Raw genomic sequence first — 22,664 nt, forward strand, 5'->3', positions numbered from 1 at the left:
TTACATTGTGCCACCATACTATTGAACTGGGATGAGTGTAACAAAAAGTAAGTAGCTATAATAAGCTCATTAAAGAGACTGTGACTAATAACTTCTGAGCATCACAAGTAGGCGTGGCCTGTGAACATTTATTGAGGGGCGTGGCATAATAAGAATTGCTTTGCCGACCAACATTTCTTAGGTTTTTCGAACCTTGCCAACAGTGGAGGAGCTTGAACAGGCAACCACAACAGCAGTTGCAGATCTTAGTCACAAAGATCAAGAGTCAGAAGATCCTGCGGCTTTTGACGAAAACATGAAGAACCGACAGTGGCAGGAAGTGAACCTTCAAACATCTCTCAGGGCAACTCAGAGTCAAAAGAAGATGACAAAGAGACAGGAGCAACCTCGGCTTGGTGTCATTGGTCAAGCCAGGCCAGGAAAGCCCCTACTAGACTAGACTAGTAGGAATCGAGAACATTGTGTTTTATGTTTGTATTAGAGTTATATATATAGAGTTACCATCACAAAATTTTAGGGGGAGAGGTGTAATATAGTGGACTGTGTATTCAGGGTTTTAGGGTTTTTAGTCTGGGTCTTTGTTGTGACCAGTTGCAGTGGCAGATCCAGAGTTTGGTTGAAGCGGGGCAGAACGACTAAAAGCTGGTATGATGTCATCAACTGTATGACGTCACCCATATTTCGAGTGACTTGACATTTAAACAGGTATAATTATGAACCAGCTAGGACATGCTGGGACATACGTACGTTGCTTACTGTTTTATTGCAAGCTAACATATATTGTGTTTGAGCAAAGAATTTAAAGTCTATTCCCGAATAGTAGAATACGTGGGAAAACCCTGTAGCTCCTGAAGAGGAGGTTCCAGATCAGTTAATGAATGCTGCGATAGGTTCATTATTACGACACAATTAGTAGCTTCCTGTATGACACTTGCTTGGCCCTGCCCTTACTCTGGCACACCAGGCATCAGATAACTTCAAAGTCACCGCTATAGCACCCACTACTTTTCTATACTGGAACCGTTTATTCCAGTAGTAGTAATTAACTACGCCCATCTCTGCTCTTCTATTCCTTATCTACTAATCACATGTCCCACATATTCTCCTATTTGGGAATGGACTCTAGTAATGACGTGATTTTATCAAATTTTATGTTTTTGTTACTACAGTACTGTCATGCTTTTTCTTGAATGTGAATTTGGTTATACGAAATTAGACACTGCTTAGAGACATAATGAAGAGTGAAAACCGCAGACGTGATGCTCATTAGCTGTTTTGCCATCCAATTAAATTCGCTTTGTCCAGAAGTATTGGGACATGAAGAATAAGGTCACTATTGTTTGAATGTTCAAAATATACACCAACACCAGCACAGCAATGCTGCCATCCTCTTTGGAAGAACAGATTTTTTATTCTTTTGGGAACAACTGCTTTTGCATAAGCTCATGTCAACCAATCAGGTAGAAAAATTTTGTTAGAAAAGCAGGAAATGGTGGAAGAACACTGGTTTTGTAGCAGAAAAATGTAGTCAGTTATTAGTGAATGACAAGCGTAACAAGGTTTTGACATTAGCTGTGCCATTCAAGTAAATTGCACATTTGCACTAGAGTGAGTAAGGGGCACTTTAGTACGCCTAATGGCATACCTGGCATAAAGATTACTATTGCTGCTTCTCCTTAATTTTTAGCTAATCTTTACTTATATTGGGTTCTTCATCACGGTTTACATTTCTTCAAGAGGCTGTTGTTCTTTTTACTATTGGGTACATTTATGCTCAGACATGGCCTGTTTTTGGTCGGATAACTGTTTTGATGGCTCGCTGTTATTTCCCACTGTGTGATGATATCATTACATAGCAGTAACTTTTTAATGTGTTTGTAGTGATTAATTTTATATGCAATGATTGCTGAGATGTTATGTTTATCAGTAGTACATGATTACCATTTTGAAAGGTGGATATAAGTGTTTTCTGGTAGGGTTGTTGTTGCTTGTTCTGATAGAATAGCAGATGGGATGAAAGTAAACAGACCAACTGTATGTGATTGTCTCATTGTTGATGTCTTGTCACTGATTGAGTGGGAGGTTTGTTGTTTGAAGGATCTTTCCATGTGGATACCATTTCTACACATTATTAGTGTGGAGAGAGTCAGTGACGACAAGGTACAGTGGAGTAATGTTCTAAGGCCATAAACATTGGATTATGTGTTGCTGTGTTAGGTTGTACATAACATAAAGGGACAGAAAGGAGTCGTCACTCTTGTTTTAAAGTGCTATGACTTTCGAACTGTTAGAATGACTTTTATGAATCAAGCTTTTGAGGATGCTCCAGATGGTAATTGTGGCAGTTTGATGTTAAGAGAATGTATAACTATTGTAAGAATTATTTAGTGTGAGGGCAGATGTTTCTGGATGCCCCTAGACTTTCCAGTTACCTGTTTCACATTAACATCTCAGATGTCTGCTAATAAATAAATGTTGCCCTTGTTCAAATGCTGAATCTGAGAGTAATATAACAAACTTACTACTGCGGCGTTTATTTTAAGAAATACAGTATTACATGATTTGGTGGTGTGTAGGCTTTATCATTCTGTGATGAATAATATACCTATGACAACATGTAAAGTATTCTTACAGTAGTATTCTCTAGAAATGGGTTAACCTTTTATTTGTCTTTGTTTTATGAATAGAAATGCATGATATGCCTTAGAAGTCAAAAGGTTTTCTAATTGTAATACTCTTTTTCAAATTTTAATAATAATCCAAGGAATAATGAAATGCACATTTTGGATGGTTCTCAACAACTGTTGAGGTGTTTCCATTGCCTCTGTGAGGAAAAATTTTGGCAACACTTCAGAATTAGTGCAAGGTGTTAATGGAGGTGAGCACCCCTAAATGTTTGTTAGGGTAAAGTGTACTACCAATACTTTATTTATTGGTGTTGGCATTTCCAAATATTAGATAGATCAGAGGACCATCTGTTGCACATATAAATCCGACAGAGTGACAACTGTAGCTATGAGGACGGTCTATAGATCATGCGCGGATATGGACAAACCTTGGATTTCTACTTTTTTCGGGTAATTTGAGGGGTATGGTCTAGGGTTAGGTATGCATGGTTTATATTAGCATTCATGGTTTGTACAGGCAATGGATAGTACTGGGCAATTCATGTATTATTTATTCATGCATACACATTCATACGTATGAATATGTAAAATAGAATGAACTGGCTTGACCACACTGAAGAGCATTGGATGCTTGAAGAGCGGGGTGAAAGTGCGGCAAACTTCAGACTTCTGACTGACTGTGATATCCACAAGAGAAGTGATGAGAAGGAAAGTGACGTGACAAGCATACGATGAAAGAGATAGTAAGGAGCAAACGAAAAAAGAGGGCTCAATGCTTGAAGAGTGGGGTGAAAGTTCGGCAAACTTTAGACTTCTGACCATGATACCCACCAGAGAAGTGATGAGAAAGAAACTGAGATGACAAGCGTACTGTGAAAGAGATAGTAAGTAAACCACTGACAGATGAAGAAACCTGAAGATCACTAGTAGCTTTGTCTGTGAATTTCGCCAGCTGTATCATGTGTCTGCATTCAAAATCAGCAAATCTCAAGTGCTGGAGCAGTGCTTTGCTGGATTCCTTGAATGAACTATTAGTTATAACACGTACAGCTTTCTTCTTCAACCAATGGAGTCGTTGATTTTGTGTTATATTCAATGATGAACATGCAACAGCAACATAGTCAATGTTAGGCTGTATCACAGCTTTATGGAATAAGAATCTTTCCTTTTCGGTCATGTTTTTCTATATCGCCAAAGAAGTCCAATCTTTTTTAGCTGTGATCAATACTAGCTGAAACATGATTTTCCAAGAAAGATCACAGTCAAAATTGACACCAAGATACTTAGCTGCAATTGCAGAAACGATGTGTGAATCAATGTGTTAGAGATAGTAAGTTTGATACAGGCTCAGGCATAATTTCTTTGGGCAAGGAACTCACACCGAATTGCTCCTCTTGACTTAGAAGTATACACGAGTACCTTGTCTTTGACTGGGGACCGACTGCTGGCTTTTGCAGCAATGACATCTGCAACATACGGAACGTCTGTGTAAAATGCTGGAACTAGTGAGATAGCATTCGCACCCAATGTGTTACGCCATGCTTGGTCAGTTCTCCTGGATAACTCTGGCAAAGCTCAGGAGTTTAGTCAGCACAGGGTCATTAGACTTTGCTTAGTGCACGGAGGCCCCATTCTTAACGACAGGGGAGCTATCATCAAAATACTGACAATATTTTTGTTTGTGTGTGTGTGTGTGTGTGTGTGTGTGTGTGTGTGTGTGTGTGTGTGTGTGCATGTGTGTGTGTGTGTGTGTGTGTGTGTGTGTGTGTGTGTGTGTGTGTGTGCATGTGTGTGTGTGTGTGTGCACATGTGTGTGTGTGTGTGTGTGTGTGTGTGTGTGTGTGTGTGTGTGTGTGTGTGTGTGTGTGTGTGTCATGCGTGCACGTGCGTGTACGTGCATGTATGCGTGTGTGAGTGTGATCATGTCATTAGACTTACCTGGTTGCATACAACATAGATAGGATTTAAATTATAATTATGAAGAGGTGTTTAATTTGGCTCAGTTTGCATACAGCTTTTTGATAGAAAAATTATTCATTATAGGTTGCTGCATTCATATACATGTGTAGGTTTATCTGAAGGCATTGATTGATGGATACAATTTCTAACCTGTGAGATTTGGTTTACAAATATAATCTGGACATCTTGTTGCTATTTAAAATAGGAATCGAAGAACGTCAGAATGCATTGTTACACCTTTCTGCTATCTTGAATCATGTACTATAGTATTTTGCATTCAATTATCTGAATCCGGCATTCAATTATCCGATTCAGGTAATCGATTATCTGAATTGGATGTTCAGTTATCTGATTCAGGCGTTCAGTTATCCGTTGCTTACGGGTACGCAATATCTAACTAAAAAACTTACATAGTCTGCAGTTGGGTAGCTACTCAAATATCATCATTTATCAGCTGTCTAGACGCAATAATTTGTAATTAATTAATCTTGAAGTTAGTATAATTTTTGGCATGTGTTATGCGTTTGCTTTGCACTAATCTTGGTGTCCCACATTTCCGTAGAGGTTTATCTAAGCTTTTGCGAGCGAACTGAATCTACATGTCTATGAAGCCTATAATGCCTTGCTCTGTCAATTGGTTTGCGCATGGTGTAATCTGCATACTTTGTAAGCCACGCGTCCTGCGTAATGCCATGCAACAGTCTATCTATGGATAAATGCGTCGTTGTTGGTGGGTGTTTAGCTAATCAAAGAGCTTAAATTTCACTACTTATTACCCTCCCACCTTGGTTGAATCAATCATTTATTGTTCACCTGAAACGTGACTGAGCATCATAGAAAGACGTCATGAAAGAAATGTGCATGGTTTTTGACTTTACGTATCAGACTGAAGTAATCATTGCTATAAATTGGTACTTTTATGACAGAACCTTGGATAATAGAACGCCACATTTGGATAATTGAACGCAAAATGCTATAGTAGCTCGTCACTGCTACGTAATATTGTGCAAGTGCAAAGCAGCATCAAGGGTTACAAAGCACTTTAAGTAATGCTCTTTATTGTTTATGTATTTGATGGAACAGCCTGTATGTATTTAGCCTGGCAAATATTAGTCAACTGCTGTAAGCGTGCTTTCTCCAGTTGAAGCAAATGCACATTATACATTTTGTGTACTAGCCAATGCTGTTATTATTAATTAATACAGTTAAACACATCAGATCAAATGTTGGTTAATTTCAACAATTTGGTAGGTAATTGTACTTAGTTTAGCTAATAATGATCACGGTCTAAAATTCTCCAAATTTGGTGGTCGCCAGAACAATTAAACATAAAGACACGTCTACTTTATTTACAACCAAGCCTACTTTTCCTATGTCAGTGTGTATGGTTTTTCTCTTGTCCTTATTGCCACTTGTAGAAATTAAATGTGGTTTAAATAGATGTAACAAAGCAGCTACCTATAACCCCCTAATCTCTGTTCACGTTGACTTGGCCATGGGAAATCTATGAGAAAGAACAGGATTTTGCATATAATCATATCTCGTCACGTTTGGCCATACATGGCATATTGAGGTAATTAGCCCAACCCACTGTCTCAGCTAAAATTTCGTATTAGTTCCAGATGTCTTGGGAGAGTAAGCAGGAGGTGGTAGTGACCTAATAGCGCTGAGCTGTAACTTACAGCCTACAGTAAAACAGGTCAGTTGCTTGGTCCGACAAACAGACGTGCCATCATGCATAATGCACGTTTCCCTTGGCAAATTCCCGTTTGCCATCGGCCTGTTTCTAGAGATATCGCTAAAATCCTGTTACTTATGCGCAAACATCGGAACTGTAGCTGCCCTGGTAGATAGATCTTTTCTGTTGTTAGTACAAATGGAGGATTCTGCGGTTTTACAGTCGGCCAGACCAATGCGAATGAAGAGTAGGACGACCATGTGTAATGCTGCATTGGATCTTGAGGCTACCAAATGGTCCACGTTCACTCGCCAAATCGCAAATGTTAGTCGCCAATGGCGAGGAGGCGACGGGGAATTTTAAACCTTGAATGATGCTTGTAAGTAAAGGTCAGGGGAAATAATGGCATCTAAATGAACATTGAAAAAGTTGGAAACTAAAATAACATGGTAAACTTTTATACTTACGCTAACTTTGATAGAGACAGTTAGATTTTGACAGCAATGTCTTCGTAACTGGAACTCTCCGCCTTAAGCGTGGTTCACAATATTGATGCTGACATAGACGTCAATGCCAACAAAAGAAGTGAATCCTATTTCAGGGTCAGCATCAGCATCAACATCAAGGATGCCGCCGCCGATAAGGCGGTGTCTTTGAAGTTTAACACTCAGCTGAGCGTCAGCATCATATTGTAAACCAGGCTTTAAACTGTATGGTATGGAGGTTTAAAGCTGGACGTTACTGAAATACAGCATAATGAAGTCATGTCTTGATACGCTACACAAATGATGTCATAGAGATATATGAAAGCACTTGCAGTGGTATTCTTACAGCATCATGTTTGTGTAGCATTTCATCGTCGACTAAGTGCTATGTCCGTGAATACTGACAGGAAACATAAAGCCATTAGTCCTTGTGATGGTGAAGATCACATAGTTGAACTACAAGATGTTGCATCATCTGTTGAAACTTTCTCAGAAGAGATCGATGAGATGAAAGCAACGAACATCAGTGTGTGTCAGTTTGAGTCTCAGAGTGGCAGTGCAGACTACAGTGTTGCTGCTGGCAATGTTGTTGTTGACATGCCTTGTTCTTCTGTTATTTCTGCTGCACCTGTGCGCAGTGAGCAGCAGAAAGCATATCTGAAAGCTCGATTGTCTACATCGGCTCAAGCTAGCATTCGTAGCATGAAGGAACAAATCAAAAGCAGGGCTGTGTTTGGACAACAGAGCAGAAGCGAAAGGTGAGATGAAGGAAGACAGTTACTGCACACATTTATAATTACTTGTTTTATTCATTGGTGGCAATTTGTGTAGTGCTGTTGAGCCATTGATCAAATCATTTCATGATCGTCTTGACTACATTTTACTCAATCCTTCAACGCAATCATTTGCATATGTGGGGTGTGTCTTAATTAACCTAACTGGTTGTGTTGATTGTAAATGTGGAATTTATTTCGTAGTGAATCTGAAGTTTTTGAACATCTTGTTGGATGGCAAACATTTGTCAGTGAGGATGAGTTTCAAAGACAGCAGGTTGATGCAACTTTCTTACCGTACTTTGCATCTAGCAGCAGCTCTCTAAGTTGAAATCTAGCTAGTTTGTTGCATAACTTGAGACTTTTAACTTATGGGGACAGACTGTTTGGGTAACCTCAACCTATTTAAATGTTAATCAATTAAGTACTGGTGAACTGAAAATGCATATAAGAAACATGCTGGACAGTTGTTATCTTCAGCTGAGTTGATGCAATTTAGTAGCAAATTGTTATTTGATGCTGCACGTGTTATTGCCAACTCAAAGTGTTGTGTAATAAGTGCCACTTTGGTTATTCTTTCGATCTTTCTGTTGTAAAAACGTAATATCTAGCTTCAATTGTCTTACCGATGTCTAGCACAAGAAGAGGTGTATAGGGTCTAAATACTTGTAATGCTTGTTTTGATCTTTTAGGAGTATAGTCAACTGATCTATTTATACAAGTGTTCATCATGCACTTGCTATCAAAACTTATTTTAAATTCTAAGTTTAAGTTTTAATCTACCTGACAATGCATGATGGATCAAAAGCTTTGCTGCATTATGAAAGGCCATTGCTGAAGAAAATTAATTCAGCTAAAAAATTGGGCATTAAGTATTAACAATGAGCCACGTGTATATGGCAGATGTCTTTATTAATTTTTGGCCATCAATAGCTCCTGGAATAGTAAAACTCAAATATAGACTGTGCAGTGCAGTTTTTCAGGAGGAATAATGATTAAGGTGATAGCCTAATTCCTTTTTTTAGTACACCGCCAGTATCTTGATGACTGGTGTCACTAAACTTTCTTGCTGAAATTTTTCTATGATCTAGTGAACGATGCATATGATATTGAACAAAATTATTCATTGTTGGATCTGCTTGTATGAGCAATCAAATTGTGTGTGGGGAACCGAGGTTGTGTTTGCTTTAGGTGAATGACAAGTGGAAAGCTTACAAACTGAATTCTTGTTATGGTTTATGTCCCAGCTATCCTCCGACTCTCTACTTACCAGCAAATCTGAAGGTAGTGTGCCACATGCTGCGAGTGAATTGTATTTCTGTTTGCTTTGTGTCAGTGTGTGTATTTTTTTGTTTATTTGTTTGTCTGTATTTGTGTTTAGATTATACCTATTTGTAAATGACTGTTACAGCTATGGCTAAAGCAACCATTGGTGTATTGTGTGTGGGTTTACTTGTTTTTGTTTGTGTGTCTGTATGTTTGTTTGTCTGCTGAATTCATATATTTTTAAATGAGAAATGTTATACTAAACAAACCATTGCTAACTAATGTTCTTTGTATCTGCTATTACACGGCTAGTTGATTATATGACATGAAAACAAAAGTTTTATGCGTTTTGTCTGATAGCAATGTTATTTGTATCAAATCTTGACAGTCCTTTGTATCTTTGCAATTGACTTGTAGTACAGGCATTATGTGGTTTGACCTTAAACAAATTGCAATACAAACTCTCTCAACTGTTTCCTACATAGAAAAGTGTGCTCTATAACATACTAAAAGTCTTAGTGAATTCTTTGAGGGGAAGTGAGCGTATCATCTCTGGTAGCGTTCAAATTTAGAGCCAACATTCCAGATCTAAGATGCTGATTGGCTTAGGAGGCTATTTCCGAAATCATTTGAGTACTGTTCTAGTCTAGACTAGAGTTCACGCGCTTTGCGTGCTCTCTGGTTTGGAAGTTCGAGGCTAGCCCCACGTGCAATGCGTTGTGGCAGTCAAATATGTGAAGCAAGGTGAGATAGTACAGTGACCAGCATAATTATTGATCCATCTAGATAAATCTAGTGCATGTGACCACAACCATAAATTGAATTAAAGTCTATGGAAGTTCTGCTTCACTAATCTTGTTGCATTTGACTCCTGCAGATAAGGCAATAGCAACACATTTTGATGGTCGATTTATCGTTAAATCTAGGCTTTTCCCGAACTCTTCATAGGCATGAGAGAGAGAGAGAGAGAGGGAGGGGGGAGAGGGAGAGGGAGAGGAGAGGGAGGGAGGGAGGGAGGGAGGGAGGGAGGGAGAGGGAGGGAGGGAGATAGGGAGGGAGGGAGATAGGGAGGGAGGGAGATAGGGAGGGAGGGAGATAGGGAGGGAGGGAGATAGGGAGGGAGGGAGAGGGAGGGAGGGAGAGAGGGAGGGAGAGGGAGAGGGGGAGGGAGAGAGAGAGGGAGAGAGAGAGAATGAGTTGCTTGGCGCCTAGCTGACTGAAGTAGTAGACTGTTTAGGCTTTGCTTTCTTTGAGATGTGTTGTGGCTTTTATAAAAAAAAGCAGGTTTACGTTTATTGTGACTAATGACATTAAAAAGAATGGTTCGGTACTTAGTCACCTTTTCCTTTGCTCTCTGGATCGCCGCATTTCTCCTGGGGACACTTGCTATCAAGTTTTGACTGTGTTGAGGAATTCCCGTTTGTAAGCGTCCCGTATTGCTTCCCAGAGTCATTCTTGTGTTTCAAGATGGTGCTGATTAGCGGTTACCTTCAACCAGGGCCACAGGTTTTTATTTGGTTTGGCATCGCATTACTTCAGCTGAAAAAACCACATGCACTTTCAGTCTTTGAGTGTCCAGGTGCTGGTGTGCTACCATCCACTCACGAGACGACACAGGTGTTCGGCATCAATGTGGCTTCTTACGAGGTCGTCACGTGCAGACACCCTTTTTCTGAGATAACAAACAATGGATCTCTCAGATAGGGACTTGCTTGTTGCAATGGCAAAGCGTCTGCTCAGCTGCTTCGCAACAGCTTTTCTGTCAGCAATGGTGAATCTCTGTAACAAGTGATCATCTTGTGCAATTGTCAGTTTCATTCTCCTGACTGTTTCCTGTAATCGCTACTGCCCGCAGGCGACCTCTTTGGACACTTCTGACCTGACCCTCGCAATTTTCCGACAGATATTGCAGTAACGCGTTGGGAAAAGCTGGTTTTGTGTAAGGCTTTGATTTTGCCGCAAGTTTCTGGACTTAAGTGGCAGACCACGCAGCCTACAGTAAGGAGAGGAAACAGCACAAAATCGTCACGACCAAACAAGAAAACAACTGAATGAATAGGCTGTGCAGCATGCTGGTTTTGTGCATAAGAGCGTATGGCACCACCCATAAACAGTTGATTTTTTTCAGCGGCACTCGAATCTTTGCAACCGTTTTGCAACAAACCGGAAGTCAGTGTTTCCTTCGTCTAGAGTACTGTTGACAGAGAACATCTGAAATTTTTATAAGAATTGGCTAAACAGTCCCTAGACTATTGGTAAAACAAGAGACAGTCATTGCTCAAGCCCTGAGATGACTGTTGGCATGTGCATGAATCCTGTGATGTCACAGAAAGGTCTTTTGTTGTTTTGCAAAGTAATAAGCTGCTTGTCTCTCTAATCAAGGCTGTCAAAGGAGTAAGACATTGGCAACAACCCATTGGCATCGGTTGTTGATGTTCTCATCACGTGATTCCTTTGAAAATACAGAAATCAACCTCGTACTTGACAGCACCGATTTAGTTAGTTGCCAAACTACCTCAAATCTCTACTCTAAAATTGCTTGTAACCTACAAAGACCAGCTGTGTCGAAAACAGCATGACCAACCTGAATATCTAAATCATCGTTATTATTTTATTTAATTAACTTTTGCAATAGAACGTGTTTATAGTTTGTACTATATCACATACGATAGATGGATCTATAATTATGCCTGTCACTGTATATTGACGCATCAGTCCAAAAGCGAGGATGATGCCTTGTGATCGTTGACCAAGGCTTTTACTGCTTTAAAGCATGGATTCATGGTTTATGCGGACAATTTGTGGATCATGAGGTGAGATAAATCAACATGATGGTCTCGAGAGTGAAGACAATCTTAGCCAGTTAGGGTTAGAGTTAGGGTTGGCTTTTAGTTAGGGTTAGCATTTTCTTGAATCTATTCTTTGCACCCTTTTGTCTGTCTCTGCTCAATTTATGGTTAAGTCCTTGCTCTGCCCCTTTCAGTCTGCCCAATCCATGCATTGTCTCAATCCATTCTTTGCACCCTTCAGTCTGTCTCTGCTCAATTTATGGTTAAGTCCTTGCTCTGCCCCTTTCAGTCTGCCCAATCCATGCATTGTCTCAATCCATTCTTTGCACCCTTCAGTCTGTGAATTCCATGGTTTGAGCTAGCTTGTCATGCAAAGCATGGATCTGTGCTTGAGCAAAGATTGTCCAGATGTAAGCTTTGTGCCTAACATGTTTATTGATCAGGTGCAATCTGGAGTAGTGAGAGTGCATTCCCACAAAAGACTAGCGTTATAAAGAAGAGGCACTATAATGCTAGAGTGCATTTGTCTTCCAATATGCCAGACCTTGTCTGAAATATGTAACAATGAAATTAGAGTCTTAATTAAATGAGATGTCAAGTTACATGCAGGGAAGAATTGAAAATGAATTCATCAGAAAAGCTGTTGAATATAAGTTTGACTTTAACCTTTGTATAAATGACTTTGTATAAATAGCAGGAAGTGTTACCTGTGAGATTGCTCTTGTCTTAGCTCCAGAAACAAGTAATAACAGAAGCTGTGTTGCATAAACATACCTCACATAGATTGAGTCCAGCAACGTTGGGTGACCAGAGCATGTCACAACATGTAAAATGATGACGTTTCAAAGCTTGCAATGTAGTCGAATCACAGCAACAGTTTAGTTAGACTTGTTTGTGGTGTGTGTGTGTGTGTGTGTGTGTGTGTGTGTGTGTGTGTGTGTGTGTGCGCGTGTGTGTGTGTGTGTGTGTGTGTGTGTGTGTGTGTGTGTGAAAGTATGATGTCTGCGTGTGTAGTGTGCATAATTTATCTATCTGCACGCTTGTTTTCGAATTCATTCATGCATCATTGTCTGTCTAATAGGATGAGACGATTCGGCTGTGTGCTGAGTTTAGGAGCAAGGTATTTGTGTGCAATTTGATGAACTACACTGTTATTTAAAGTCAAGGTCATGGTTGTTAATAGTGTCGGCTACCTGTGCTGTCTTGGTTTAATCATCGGCTCGGTAATTTTATGATGCGAAGTGCACAACCGAAACCTGGTGCTATGGGAAGAGTAAGTCTGTGTCTTGCTTTTATTGGTTTGCTTGTATTTAGTCCAAGTTTTGTATCTAGTTCTCAGTAGAAGATGAACATCTTATTGAGGCAGCACGCCTGTGTCATCCTGAGTCATCAACTTTGGTTATATTTGATGCTCGATCTCAAGTAGCAGCTGGAGGTAATATGTTAAAGGTAATCAAATGATTGGTCCTTTCCAGTTGATTTGGTTGGTATACTGTTGTGTTAAGGGGTTGGGAACGGAGAATACAATTCGGTATCGTAACTGCAGGCTACTCCATCTTGATATTGGTAATATTCATGCAATGAGAGAGAGTATTGACAAACTGAGGAGTGCTGTGTGTGAAAGAACAACAGAGCTTCGTTGGCTATCAACACTGGAGGACACACAATGGCTTAAACACATTGCCACTATTCTCACTGTAAGCTGATCAACTCTTGTATTGCAGTACTATACGTCCACCCTCAACATTCTTTTCTTTTCTTTTTCAAGTTGTCTTGTAATTGTTTTTATTGTATTTCTTGTGAAGGGTGCGACTACTGTAGCTCGTTATGTGGCTGAAAAAGGAGCTGGAGTACTTGTTCATTGTAGCGATGGATGGGATCGTACATCCCAGCTCACTTCTTTATCGCAGCTCATGTTGGATTCTTATTACAGAACTTTTGAAGGCTTTAAGGTGCAGTCTAAAAAGTGTGTTGGGTACGTTATTGAATCTATTTGTTAGTTTGCATTATGGTAAAAAGCCAAAAAGCTAGAAGGGTGTTGGTGCAAGTTGCTAAACAAAGCAAGTCTGTTAAGGGCTTTATTTCAATGTTTGAGCTAGGGTGTACCTCACTTAGTAAATGTGTTTACTTGGCTTTAGAGAGACAGCAATTTCTATTATGGAGGAACCGTTATGACATAGTAATTGTAATGCATGGAGCTAACGCACATAACAATGTGTAATTTATAGTCTGCAGATATGATTTTGGAGAGACTTTGTAATGATTTTATAGTGGTAGGAACCATTGGACACATTTCATGCTACCTCACATTTTTGGCATTTTGTTTTGCATGGTGTAGCAAACGGCTATCCAAGGCTATGCTTGTGTTAGGGAAAGTTATGAAAATGTAACCAATTATTCTTTCAGTACACCAACAACAGCAATTAATCTTACTTACAATTGCATGATGCTAATTGATTAATTCTGCTTGAAGCATTGCTGCAAGCATCTTTTCAATATGGCTTAGTTAGTGAACTTCTTCTTGGTTTTGATAGAGGTGCAGCTGTTGTACACTTTAGGGTTGCTGTCATTCACAAGGTGTGTGACCAGCTGTTTATAAATGTCGATGAACAAAAAAACATAATTTATTTGACTTTGAAACTGTCCTCATCATTTGCCCAGTTGTAGAGAGAGTGGCCCTGATAAATCAGGTTGCACAGCAACAGTGATAGGATGATCACTGCAGTAAAACTTATTTGTAGATATGTACAATTTTTTGATAATTGATGAAGAAGTTAAACAGTTGAAAGGTAAGTTTGGAGACTTTATAAATGTAGGCTAGTACAAATTATTCTCTGAATGTGAGCTTTATAACTACAGTGGTGCTCAAAAGCAAGTGATCCTATAGTAAAATAACCAAAATGGCCGTTGTTAAAGCCCAGAAAAGAATAGTTAGGCTTGTATAAAACTTAAACAATTTGCTAACTCCAAAGCCTCCAGAAAATTACATAGAAGCTTTAGTCTATTGGTCTAGCTAGATTAAGAGAACTTACTGCAATTGATCAGCCCCTTTAGCAAATGATTTGAACCCTTTTTGAAAATTAAATAATTTTAAGGAAGGAGAGTCTTTGGTGCACTGAACAACGTTGTTTCTACGATTTCACTGACAAGTGGAATAGAAAGAGGACATAACGGGAGGTTAGGTTGAACATAAGCAGTCGCTATCTATTTGCTCACTGTGAATACCTCGAAGAAGGGAACTTTCTGATCATCTTCCAAAACAAATTGTTTAGTGCCACAATAATGGAGAAGACTAGAAGACTAGAAGACTACAAGAGGATCAGCAAGCATCTCTGCATTCATCTTTCAACAGTGCAACAAATTGGTTACAAGTGGTGGAAACTGGGATCAACAGTGACGCTGACTTTGATCTGGCCGCCCATCAATTTGGTCTCTGCGGAATGTCAGAAAATTCTCCGTAAAGCCACAATTCTCCTCGAATGTCATCAAAAGATGTACAAGGGTCTCTGAAAGTTGCTGGTATATAGTCAGATGAGCATTGAACAAAGAAGGGTTCACGGGCAAGTGAAAATTAAGGCATAAAGCTCTACCATCCAAAAAGCATTGCCAAATGCGTCTTATAGTTTGCTCAACAAACCAACAATATTATTGCGAGCATGTTCTTTGGACATACAAACCAAATTGAGCTATTTGGCCAAAAAAACAGTGCTTTTTGCGTTTGGTGAGAAAGGAATCCAACTTTTCAGAAAAGATCGTGGTGCAGTATCCTAAGCATGGAGGCGGCTGTATTATATTTATATATACGTATGCTCTGAGGTGCTGCATTTGGCACAGGTAAACTCGTTATTGTGAAAGGAAAGTGAATTTGTTCAATATTGAGAATTTAGCCACAAATGTTGCTCTCTATCTGTTGTCAGCTTGGTTTTGATCCAATGTAGGTGTTCCAGCAAGATAACGATCCAAAGCATAGAAGCAATTCTGCTCGTTCTTGATTTCAGAACACTTCCGTTTTAGAGTGGCCAAGCCAGAGCACTGACTTAAATCCAATTGAAATGCTCTGGAGAGATAAGAAACAAGCAAAGCATTCTCATGTTCCAAAAAATTGACAGAATTGAAGACATTTGTTGCTAAAATTCCTGTGGACAGATACAGTAAGCTTATAGAATCATACAAGAATTGCTTGGTTGATGTAACAGTTGCTAAAGGTGGAGTTACCAAATACTAATAAAGGGTTCACTTACTTTGCAAACAAATATTATGAAACTTGATATTTCTAAATTAGATTAATAGCTTCTATGTAATTTTTGTAAAGGGTTAGAAGTTGGCAAATTGTTTTGAGTTGTATACAAACCTAGCTTTTGCTTCTGAGCTTTAATAACAGCCATTTTGTTTATTTACTATACTATGGGTTCAAGTAGGTATGTTTGAGTACCACTGTATAGTGTTTTGTGCTCTTTGGTCATGCAAGTGACTAGTGTAGGAAAAGCAGTGTATACAGATGAGCAGATAACCTTGCACATCGGCATTGTCTCCGTGTAACAAGGGCGAAGGCAGGAGATTGTGAGGTTTCCAATTGATCTTAATAACATGAGATGTTTATATTTATATCTCAAATGATTATGACAATTTTTATTAATGTCAATATTATTATCCTACAATTTTTCTCTAAGCAACCTATTCTACGTAGTTCATGACATCATTCCAAATCATTTTAGTCATACGACACAGAACTTTGACTGCCTCTACTTTCAGTAACTATAACTGCAATAACGCATTTTTAATTTTCTGAGAGGTTTACTTGAATTTGTGGTGATAACGGTAAGTTTAGAAGTCTGGCTTCCCTTGCATGCTTGCCAGCGTCAACTAATGGTTCAAAAAAAGTTATAGCATTTGACAAAGAAATGATTTTGTAGAGTATGTGTGGAGCAGTATTGCCTGCATTAGCTTCTCTAGGTTTGTCCACTTCTTTGGTGGTGGTGGTCTTTCAGGCCAATGGCAGGTGATAATGTATATGCCCAAAAACCATGTCTTCTAGAGTTATCCCTGTGTAAGATGAGTGCGTATAGAAGTGGTTTACGTGTCAAACGTACGAGGAGGTCTGGGGATGAGGCACTATAGACTTTTGGTTAGTAGCTACAGGTATTAGCGTTGGTGGTCATTGCTATTGCAGTGGCATAGGAAGATGTTCGCGAGCCAGGGGGATGTCATCATGAGTAAGCAAAACTACCTCACTTGCCAGACTGTAATCAAATTTGCAAAATTCACTGGCACAGAAAATTTAAATTCATACACTGAGCGAGGGGCTTCATCCCCCATCCCGCCACTTCCTACGCCAGTGTATTGTTCAGCCTTTGCCTTATGTTATTTGCATTGAAGTGTGATTTGTATTTGATTAGTTGCGTATTGTGTGCAGCAGTTGCGTATCCGCTGAGTTAATACAATTGATGAAATAAGAAAGGTAATAGGGCGTTTTCGGTTGCTGAAAGTTGTTATGTACCATACTCATGTATGGATTCTGCGTGCACACTACGTTCAGGAGATTTGTTGGCTTGAGACAGCACTTAATTAACTGAGCTAGTAACACTTGTGGCATTATGTTTTGCTTACAATTTCTAAAACCTGCAGTTCTATACTGTTTATACAGTTGTATAGAGCGAAAGTTTGGGTATGCCTTGTATGATTTGGTACTTCATGAATGAATGGATTGGTGCCATGCACTACCTCAATACAATGTTTGTTGCAACAAATATAACTTAGCTGCATGCATGAAGCAGCTTGTCATCCATTGTAAATTCCGGGACTGGCCTTTGCATTTTGTAGCGTCTTCTAGTTATGAGGTTGTGCAAACTAGACGTTAGAACTGGCAAGCAGTGTGCAGATTTTTGCTTTTGTATGCTGAAGTTTCCATGGATATTAAATAGCGGTACTGTAACCATGTTTACTGACTGTGGAAGACTGGATTTGGAGGGTGTTTGTTAGGGGCCAGCAGTATCCAAATCTGTTCAATGCGGGCTTCAGTGTCTGGACTCTACTGCATGTGAATGACGTTCATAATATAAAGGAACTCAGCCTGAACGTTTATTTGTGTATTCATTTGACCAGGTTATTAAGCTATCTCTGATGGCATGTCTTGCTTTCTAACTCACAAATGGTATGCCTTAGTAGTTTTTTGTTAAATAATCAGAATCATTGTGTATCGAAAATGTTACCAATGAATTGTTTAATTGATAGCGTTTTGCCTTGAAGAGTCAATATTAATGAAAGTCTTATTTACTTTTTCGTCAGTTTTGGATGTTAACATTTTAAATTATACTTTACTTAGCTGCCTCTGAGTAAGGCGGCGGCATTGCAGAGCAGTCTACACCTTTATTCCTTATATTGTATAATTATATTATATTGTATAAGTAGTACTACCCCGCCCTATGGGCGGTGGCAATCTGGGAGGTGGCACTCTATCGTTGTACGCCACTTCCGCGAAGAAGACGCACCTTCCGTGACACACGCACGCAAAATCGGCGCGGTGAGCCGGCTCACTGGGACTGCAGCTGGTGCATCTTGCACTCTGTGGCCTGGCACCGGCGTAGCGTGGTCCTCAAGTTTGGGGGGGCTAATAAATTAGACCGCAAATCACGCGCATTTCTTACATGCAAAGCCACGCCCATTTTCTACTTTTCTAGCTCGCAGTTTGTAGACACCTAAGTAAATAGTATCAATTTAAGTTACAAATAAACTGAGGGACTGAGTGCCGTCAGTGTGAGTATAAAGGAGTGGAAACGGTATTACAGTCCGTGCCGAAAAGGTTTTCATGGCTCGCTGCGGTCGACAAATTAAATGGCATCTCAATGACAATAGAATCTAGAAGACCAATTCAGTGCAAACAGCGTTGACCAACTTTAGAATTTCGTAACATAGCGACAATATAGGATTAGCTAGTTAGCTAGAATAACCTGTGGAGAAAGTACCATGGAGTGCAAGCAAATTATTAGGTAGCGGAGCCGCAGGAGATTCCATTCTCCGGTCAATCGGGTTGTCGACCTTAACTAGATTTCCTTGAAAAATAATTGATGGATAGGCTTCTTTTGATTGTCATTACTGGATAGCGTAGTAAACGTCTCAAATAAGTGATGGTCATGCGCACTTTACGTGTCCATGCACGACTACTCGTAGCCTCGCACTTCCAGACCAGAGAGCGCGCGAAGTCTAGTCTGGACCAAGTCGATGCTAAAATGATTTCGGAAGCACTTATCAAAAGCGATGCTAAATGGTAGTCTAACAGCGTAAGATCGTTTCACCTAGATCAACATATCATTTGTAAATGTCATAACCCATGAGAAAAATCTTCTTGAAGTCATGTCGGAACCGCGTCGGGATAGATCGGAATAGCAACGGGATGATCGGAATTTAATCGGAATTCAATCGGTATTATATCGGAAAGCAGTCGACGGCTTTGATCCCGAGAATATCCCGGGATAGCGAGAGCGGGCCAAGTGTTGATCGATTAAGATCTCACGAACAATGAAGAGACGTCTGCCGTGTTTCCTGCAATATCTTGGTGGACGGCATTAAACCACGTGCACGACTCTTTGTTTCTTCAGCAGACCGGTAGCTAGTCTAACCGCTCGACTGGCGAGACTACCGCTCGACCAGTTGTCAAAGGTGATGGTGTAGCGACGCTGCTGTGCATGTCCTGTCACCGCAGGCTGAAGCTGAAACTAAAAGTAAGGTGTGTGCATGCACCAGAGTCTTCATCATGGTTCTGGCGTGCACGTAGCCGCCCACGAGGATTTCGCACGCGCGCAATCAGCGTTAGTGCACCTAGCATAACCAATTATTGCTAAACCAATCAGAATTTACAACCGACATTCCGGCTGTAAGGAGCTGATTGGCTTAGAAGGCTATTTCCGAAATCATTTTAGTAATTGACTTGGTCCAGACTAGAGTTCGCGCTCTTTGCGCGCTCTTTGGTCTGGAAGTTCGAGGCTAGACTACTGACACTCGTTTTATGATGTTCTGAAATGATGATGTGTATTGTCAAAGAGATTAACGTCGTTGATGGTTAACACACTACTCTGAGATTAAGCGGACTGTCACTCTTTAGTGATTTAGAATTATGGTTCTGCTTGAAGCGGAGTGACACATTCAAAATGTTTGGGGAGCTATAGCATCCCCCATCTCCCCAACGCTATGCCGGTGCAGTGTGGGAATTAGAGGGTGGCTGACGAGCACATGTCACTCAACTAATTTCGAACAAACAAACTCTGGCGCATCTCATTTCAGGCCGACAAAGTCTCGTTCCTTTCCGTGGGAGGCAGTCCGGGCGAAATCCAACTCCACCGTTTGTCTTGGGTGTCGAACTCGACCGGGGTGATCCCAGACCAGCGTCCGTGTCGATCAGCGCGTTACAGACATCCATTCAGACAGACGGAAGCGTGCATGGGTTGGCGTATTATAGGATAGGATTGTATTACTGTTATATTCTAAAAATGAAAACTACAGTATATTATGCTGCAATTTACCCTGCCACAACTTTTCCTCGCCTTTTAACGTTTATTATTTTCAATCACCATTATGTGAGAGGTACACAAAGCCACAAGTAATTGGTGTAATTGGACTAACATGTGCGAACACAGGTACCGTTGAAAAGTAGACTTCTGAAAACGGGCAAATAGTTTATACTCACAACTGTCTACTTAGATCCTCTAATTGCACACTGTTAGCTGTTTCATCACTGTGTTTCAGGTTTTAGTTGAGAAAGAATGGCTTTCTTTTGGCCACAAGTTTACTGATCGATTGGGCAATCCGGCATTTCCAAATGAGCGATCTCCTGTGTTTTTGCAGTTTCTTGATTGCACATGGCAGGCACGTGTTTCTATTTTGATTTTATGTAACGACCACAATGCGTACTGTGCAGATCATGCAGCAGTTTCCTACCGCATTCGAATTCAATGAAGACTACTTACTGAACATATCTGAACATTTTTCATCTGGATGGTTAGTGCAGGTTACATTTTGACCCGTACCCAGCCGTGATGGGCTAATTACCGGTCTTACTGCCATATTTGCAGGTTTGGAACGTTTCTAATGAACACCAATCAGGAGCGTATGACTCACCACGTAATGACGATGACTGTATCTCTCTGGTCGCATTTAGACGCTGTCAAAGAGACTTTGCTTAATCCAGCATACTCTCTTGCAGACGAGGTATATGCATTGATGCTAGTCTAGTAGGTGTTCTGTTGGCTTTCGGGAGTTCTGATTTTATACATTATTTACAGTTGTTGAAGCCGTTGACGAGTATTCGTCGTCTACGGCTGTGGAATGGCTATTTTCTGCGTTATGATGAAAGTGCGTGGGATGTCACAGCTAGTGATGCGATGGAAGGAGACGATGATGTTGTGAGAACTTTTATGTACTTGATCGCCTGCTTGAGCTGACGGATTGTGTGCGTATACAGTGCGGTGGGCACTCACAGAAAGGACAGCATCGAGTGAACGTTGTAGTTTGGGTTCCTGACAAGAGAGCGAAAGTTTGCTATGATTGCAAACTTAGATTCACGCGCTTCAGACGCCGAGTAAGGAAACACCACTTTATGCATGCGTTTTGAGTATTCAGTGTGGTTTTGTAGCATCACTGCAGGGCTTGTGGTCAAGTGTTGTGTAATGAATGTACTACACATCGATTGTCTCTTCCGCAATTCGGTTATCCAACTTTTCAAAGAGTCTGTGATGTCTGCTATAATCAACACTCGGCTGTAAAGAAATTTATTGTACTTATTGTGTTATTGTTTTCTTTGCTTAATCTTTCTATTTTGTTATAGAAGTCGATAGATGCAGGAGAATATGTCGTAGTGTCAACTTAGCGTGTATATAGATAGTGTTGTGTATATAGATGTACTGAACTATATACTATTATGCTTTGGACGTGTTGATTGGACGTACGTGGTCAAATTAATTACTGATTTAGACTGGGGTCTGTCCAGTTATGTGTTTTATATACCTTAATTATAACAATGCGTCTACTTTAGTATTGGAAGGTACAGCTCAACATTTCATGGCTCGTACCTCTCTCTCTTATGAAAGACTTTTCGTTGTCGGAGGATGTAACCGTTACACCCTGTTTGACTACTTACCTTGACCCTGAGTTCTGCTTTTCGCGCCTCTCGAGCACCTTCGCTGCTGTATCTGTCGACCTGCCTGAGAAGAAGGTCGATGCTCATGAGGGGGTGGAGCCCGCGGTCAAGGTACACCGTACGCGCGCTAGAGGTTGGTGCTTAGGGAGTCCCGGGCTACACAGACCGGATTCGGGCCCAAACGGCGGACAACTTCCCGAGTTGATTCCGCCGCCTCCAAGCAGCACCTCTACCCAAGAAACCCTTGAACTTTCCAAAGAGTCTTGTATCCGCCACTGATAGACGCTCCTCCGCATGCTCCCTGCTCGTCGATGTCACTTATTAGCTTATTAATTAAAAACGTGAACAGCAACAATACCCGCATGAACTAAAAATAGCTACGCTACTGCATGCCAGCTGCTTGGCTAAGAACACGCTACCACGTACCTGTCCACGCTGTCCGTGTGCATGTGACTACCCACGCAAACACGAAGCCAACGGGTATTTACGACTGCATGCCTATAGTGACGCTCATGTCACAGGTGCACTGCTGTGCTGTTTTTGGCAGCCAGCGTCTAGGACAATTGTGCTAGCTCTTTCGCATCTCTCCTTATGTACCGTTGGTATGCACCGCTGCGACAGCGACCCAGACAACGAAAAACAGAGTCTTCCAGCCCTGTGGCTGTAGCCGTAGTCGCCGCTCCAATGAAAAAACTGTGGCCGGAGTACAAATCTCAGTTAAATCCGAGGACTGACAGAGACTCTCGAAGGCACGACACTAAGCGCTGGCGAGACAAAGGAGAGCCGTCGCTGAAGATAAGGAAAGGCCCCTGGACGAGTCCCTTCTCGCTAAGTACGCCAACAGCGCTGAGACAGCAAAGATTATGCCTGATATTTTTAAGGAAATCGTAGCGGCTCGCCTAAATGGATGTGTCTTCGATTGCTTGATCACAACCACGACGATCTTGGGGCTTCCCTT

At 40.7% G+C, this 22,664-nt stretch overlaps 1 protein-coding gene across 2 annotated transcripts; it reads left to right on the forward strand.

Moving 5' to 3' along the window:
* The first annotated feature begins 1,636 nt into the window (after positions 1–1,636).
* On the forward strand, positions 1,637–21,603 carry LOC134194888 (myotubularin-related protein 2-like). 2 transcript variants are annotated; one of them, XM_062663867.1, is made up of 19 exons: positions 1,637–2,034; positions 2,098–2,160; positions 2,218–2,332; positions 7,114–7,507; positions 7,581–7,667; positions 7,727–7,799; positions 8,714–8,806; positions 12,659–12,697; positions 12,761–12,850; positions 12,910–13,026; positions 13,083–13,274; positions 13,383–13,529; positions 20,317–20,436; positions 20,489–20,568; positions 20,643–20,778; positions 20,853–20,972; positions 21,032–21,148; positions 21,203–21,328; positions 21,395–21,603. In XM_062663867.1, exons 1-19 carry the CDS (start codon positions 2,014–2,016, stop codon positions 21,434–21,436), a joined length of 2,172 nt encoding a protein of 723 aa, XP_062519851.1. In that variant the 5' UTR covers positions 1,637–2,013; the 3' UTR covers positions 21,437–21,603. The 2 variants fall into 2 exon arrangements, with proteins under 2 accessions (XP_062519851.1, XP_062519852.1); XM_062663868.1 differs by having other exon boundaries at positions 21,398–21,603.
* The last annotated feature ends 1,061 nt before the right edge of the window (positions 21,604–22,664 follow it).

Source organism: Corticium candelabrum, chromosome 19, assembly GCF_963422355.1.
Source record: "Corticium candelabrum chromosome 19, ooCorCand1.1, whole genome shotgun sequence".
In the NCBI taxonomy this organism is placed as follows: domain Eukaryota; kingdom Metazoa; phylum Porifera; class Homoscleromorpha; order Homosclerophorida; family Plakinidae; genus Corticium; species Corticium candelabrum.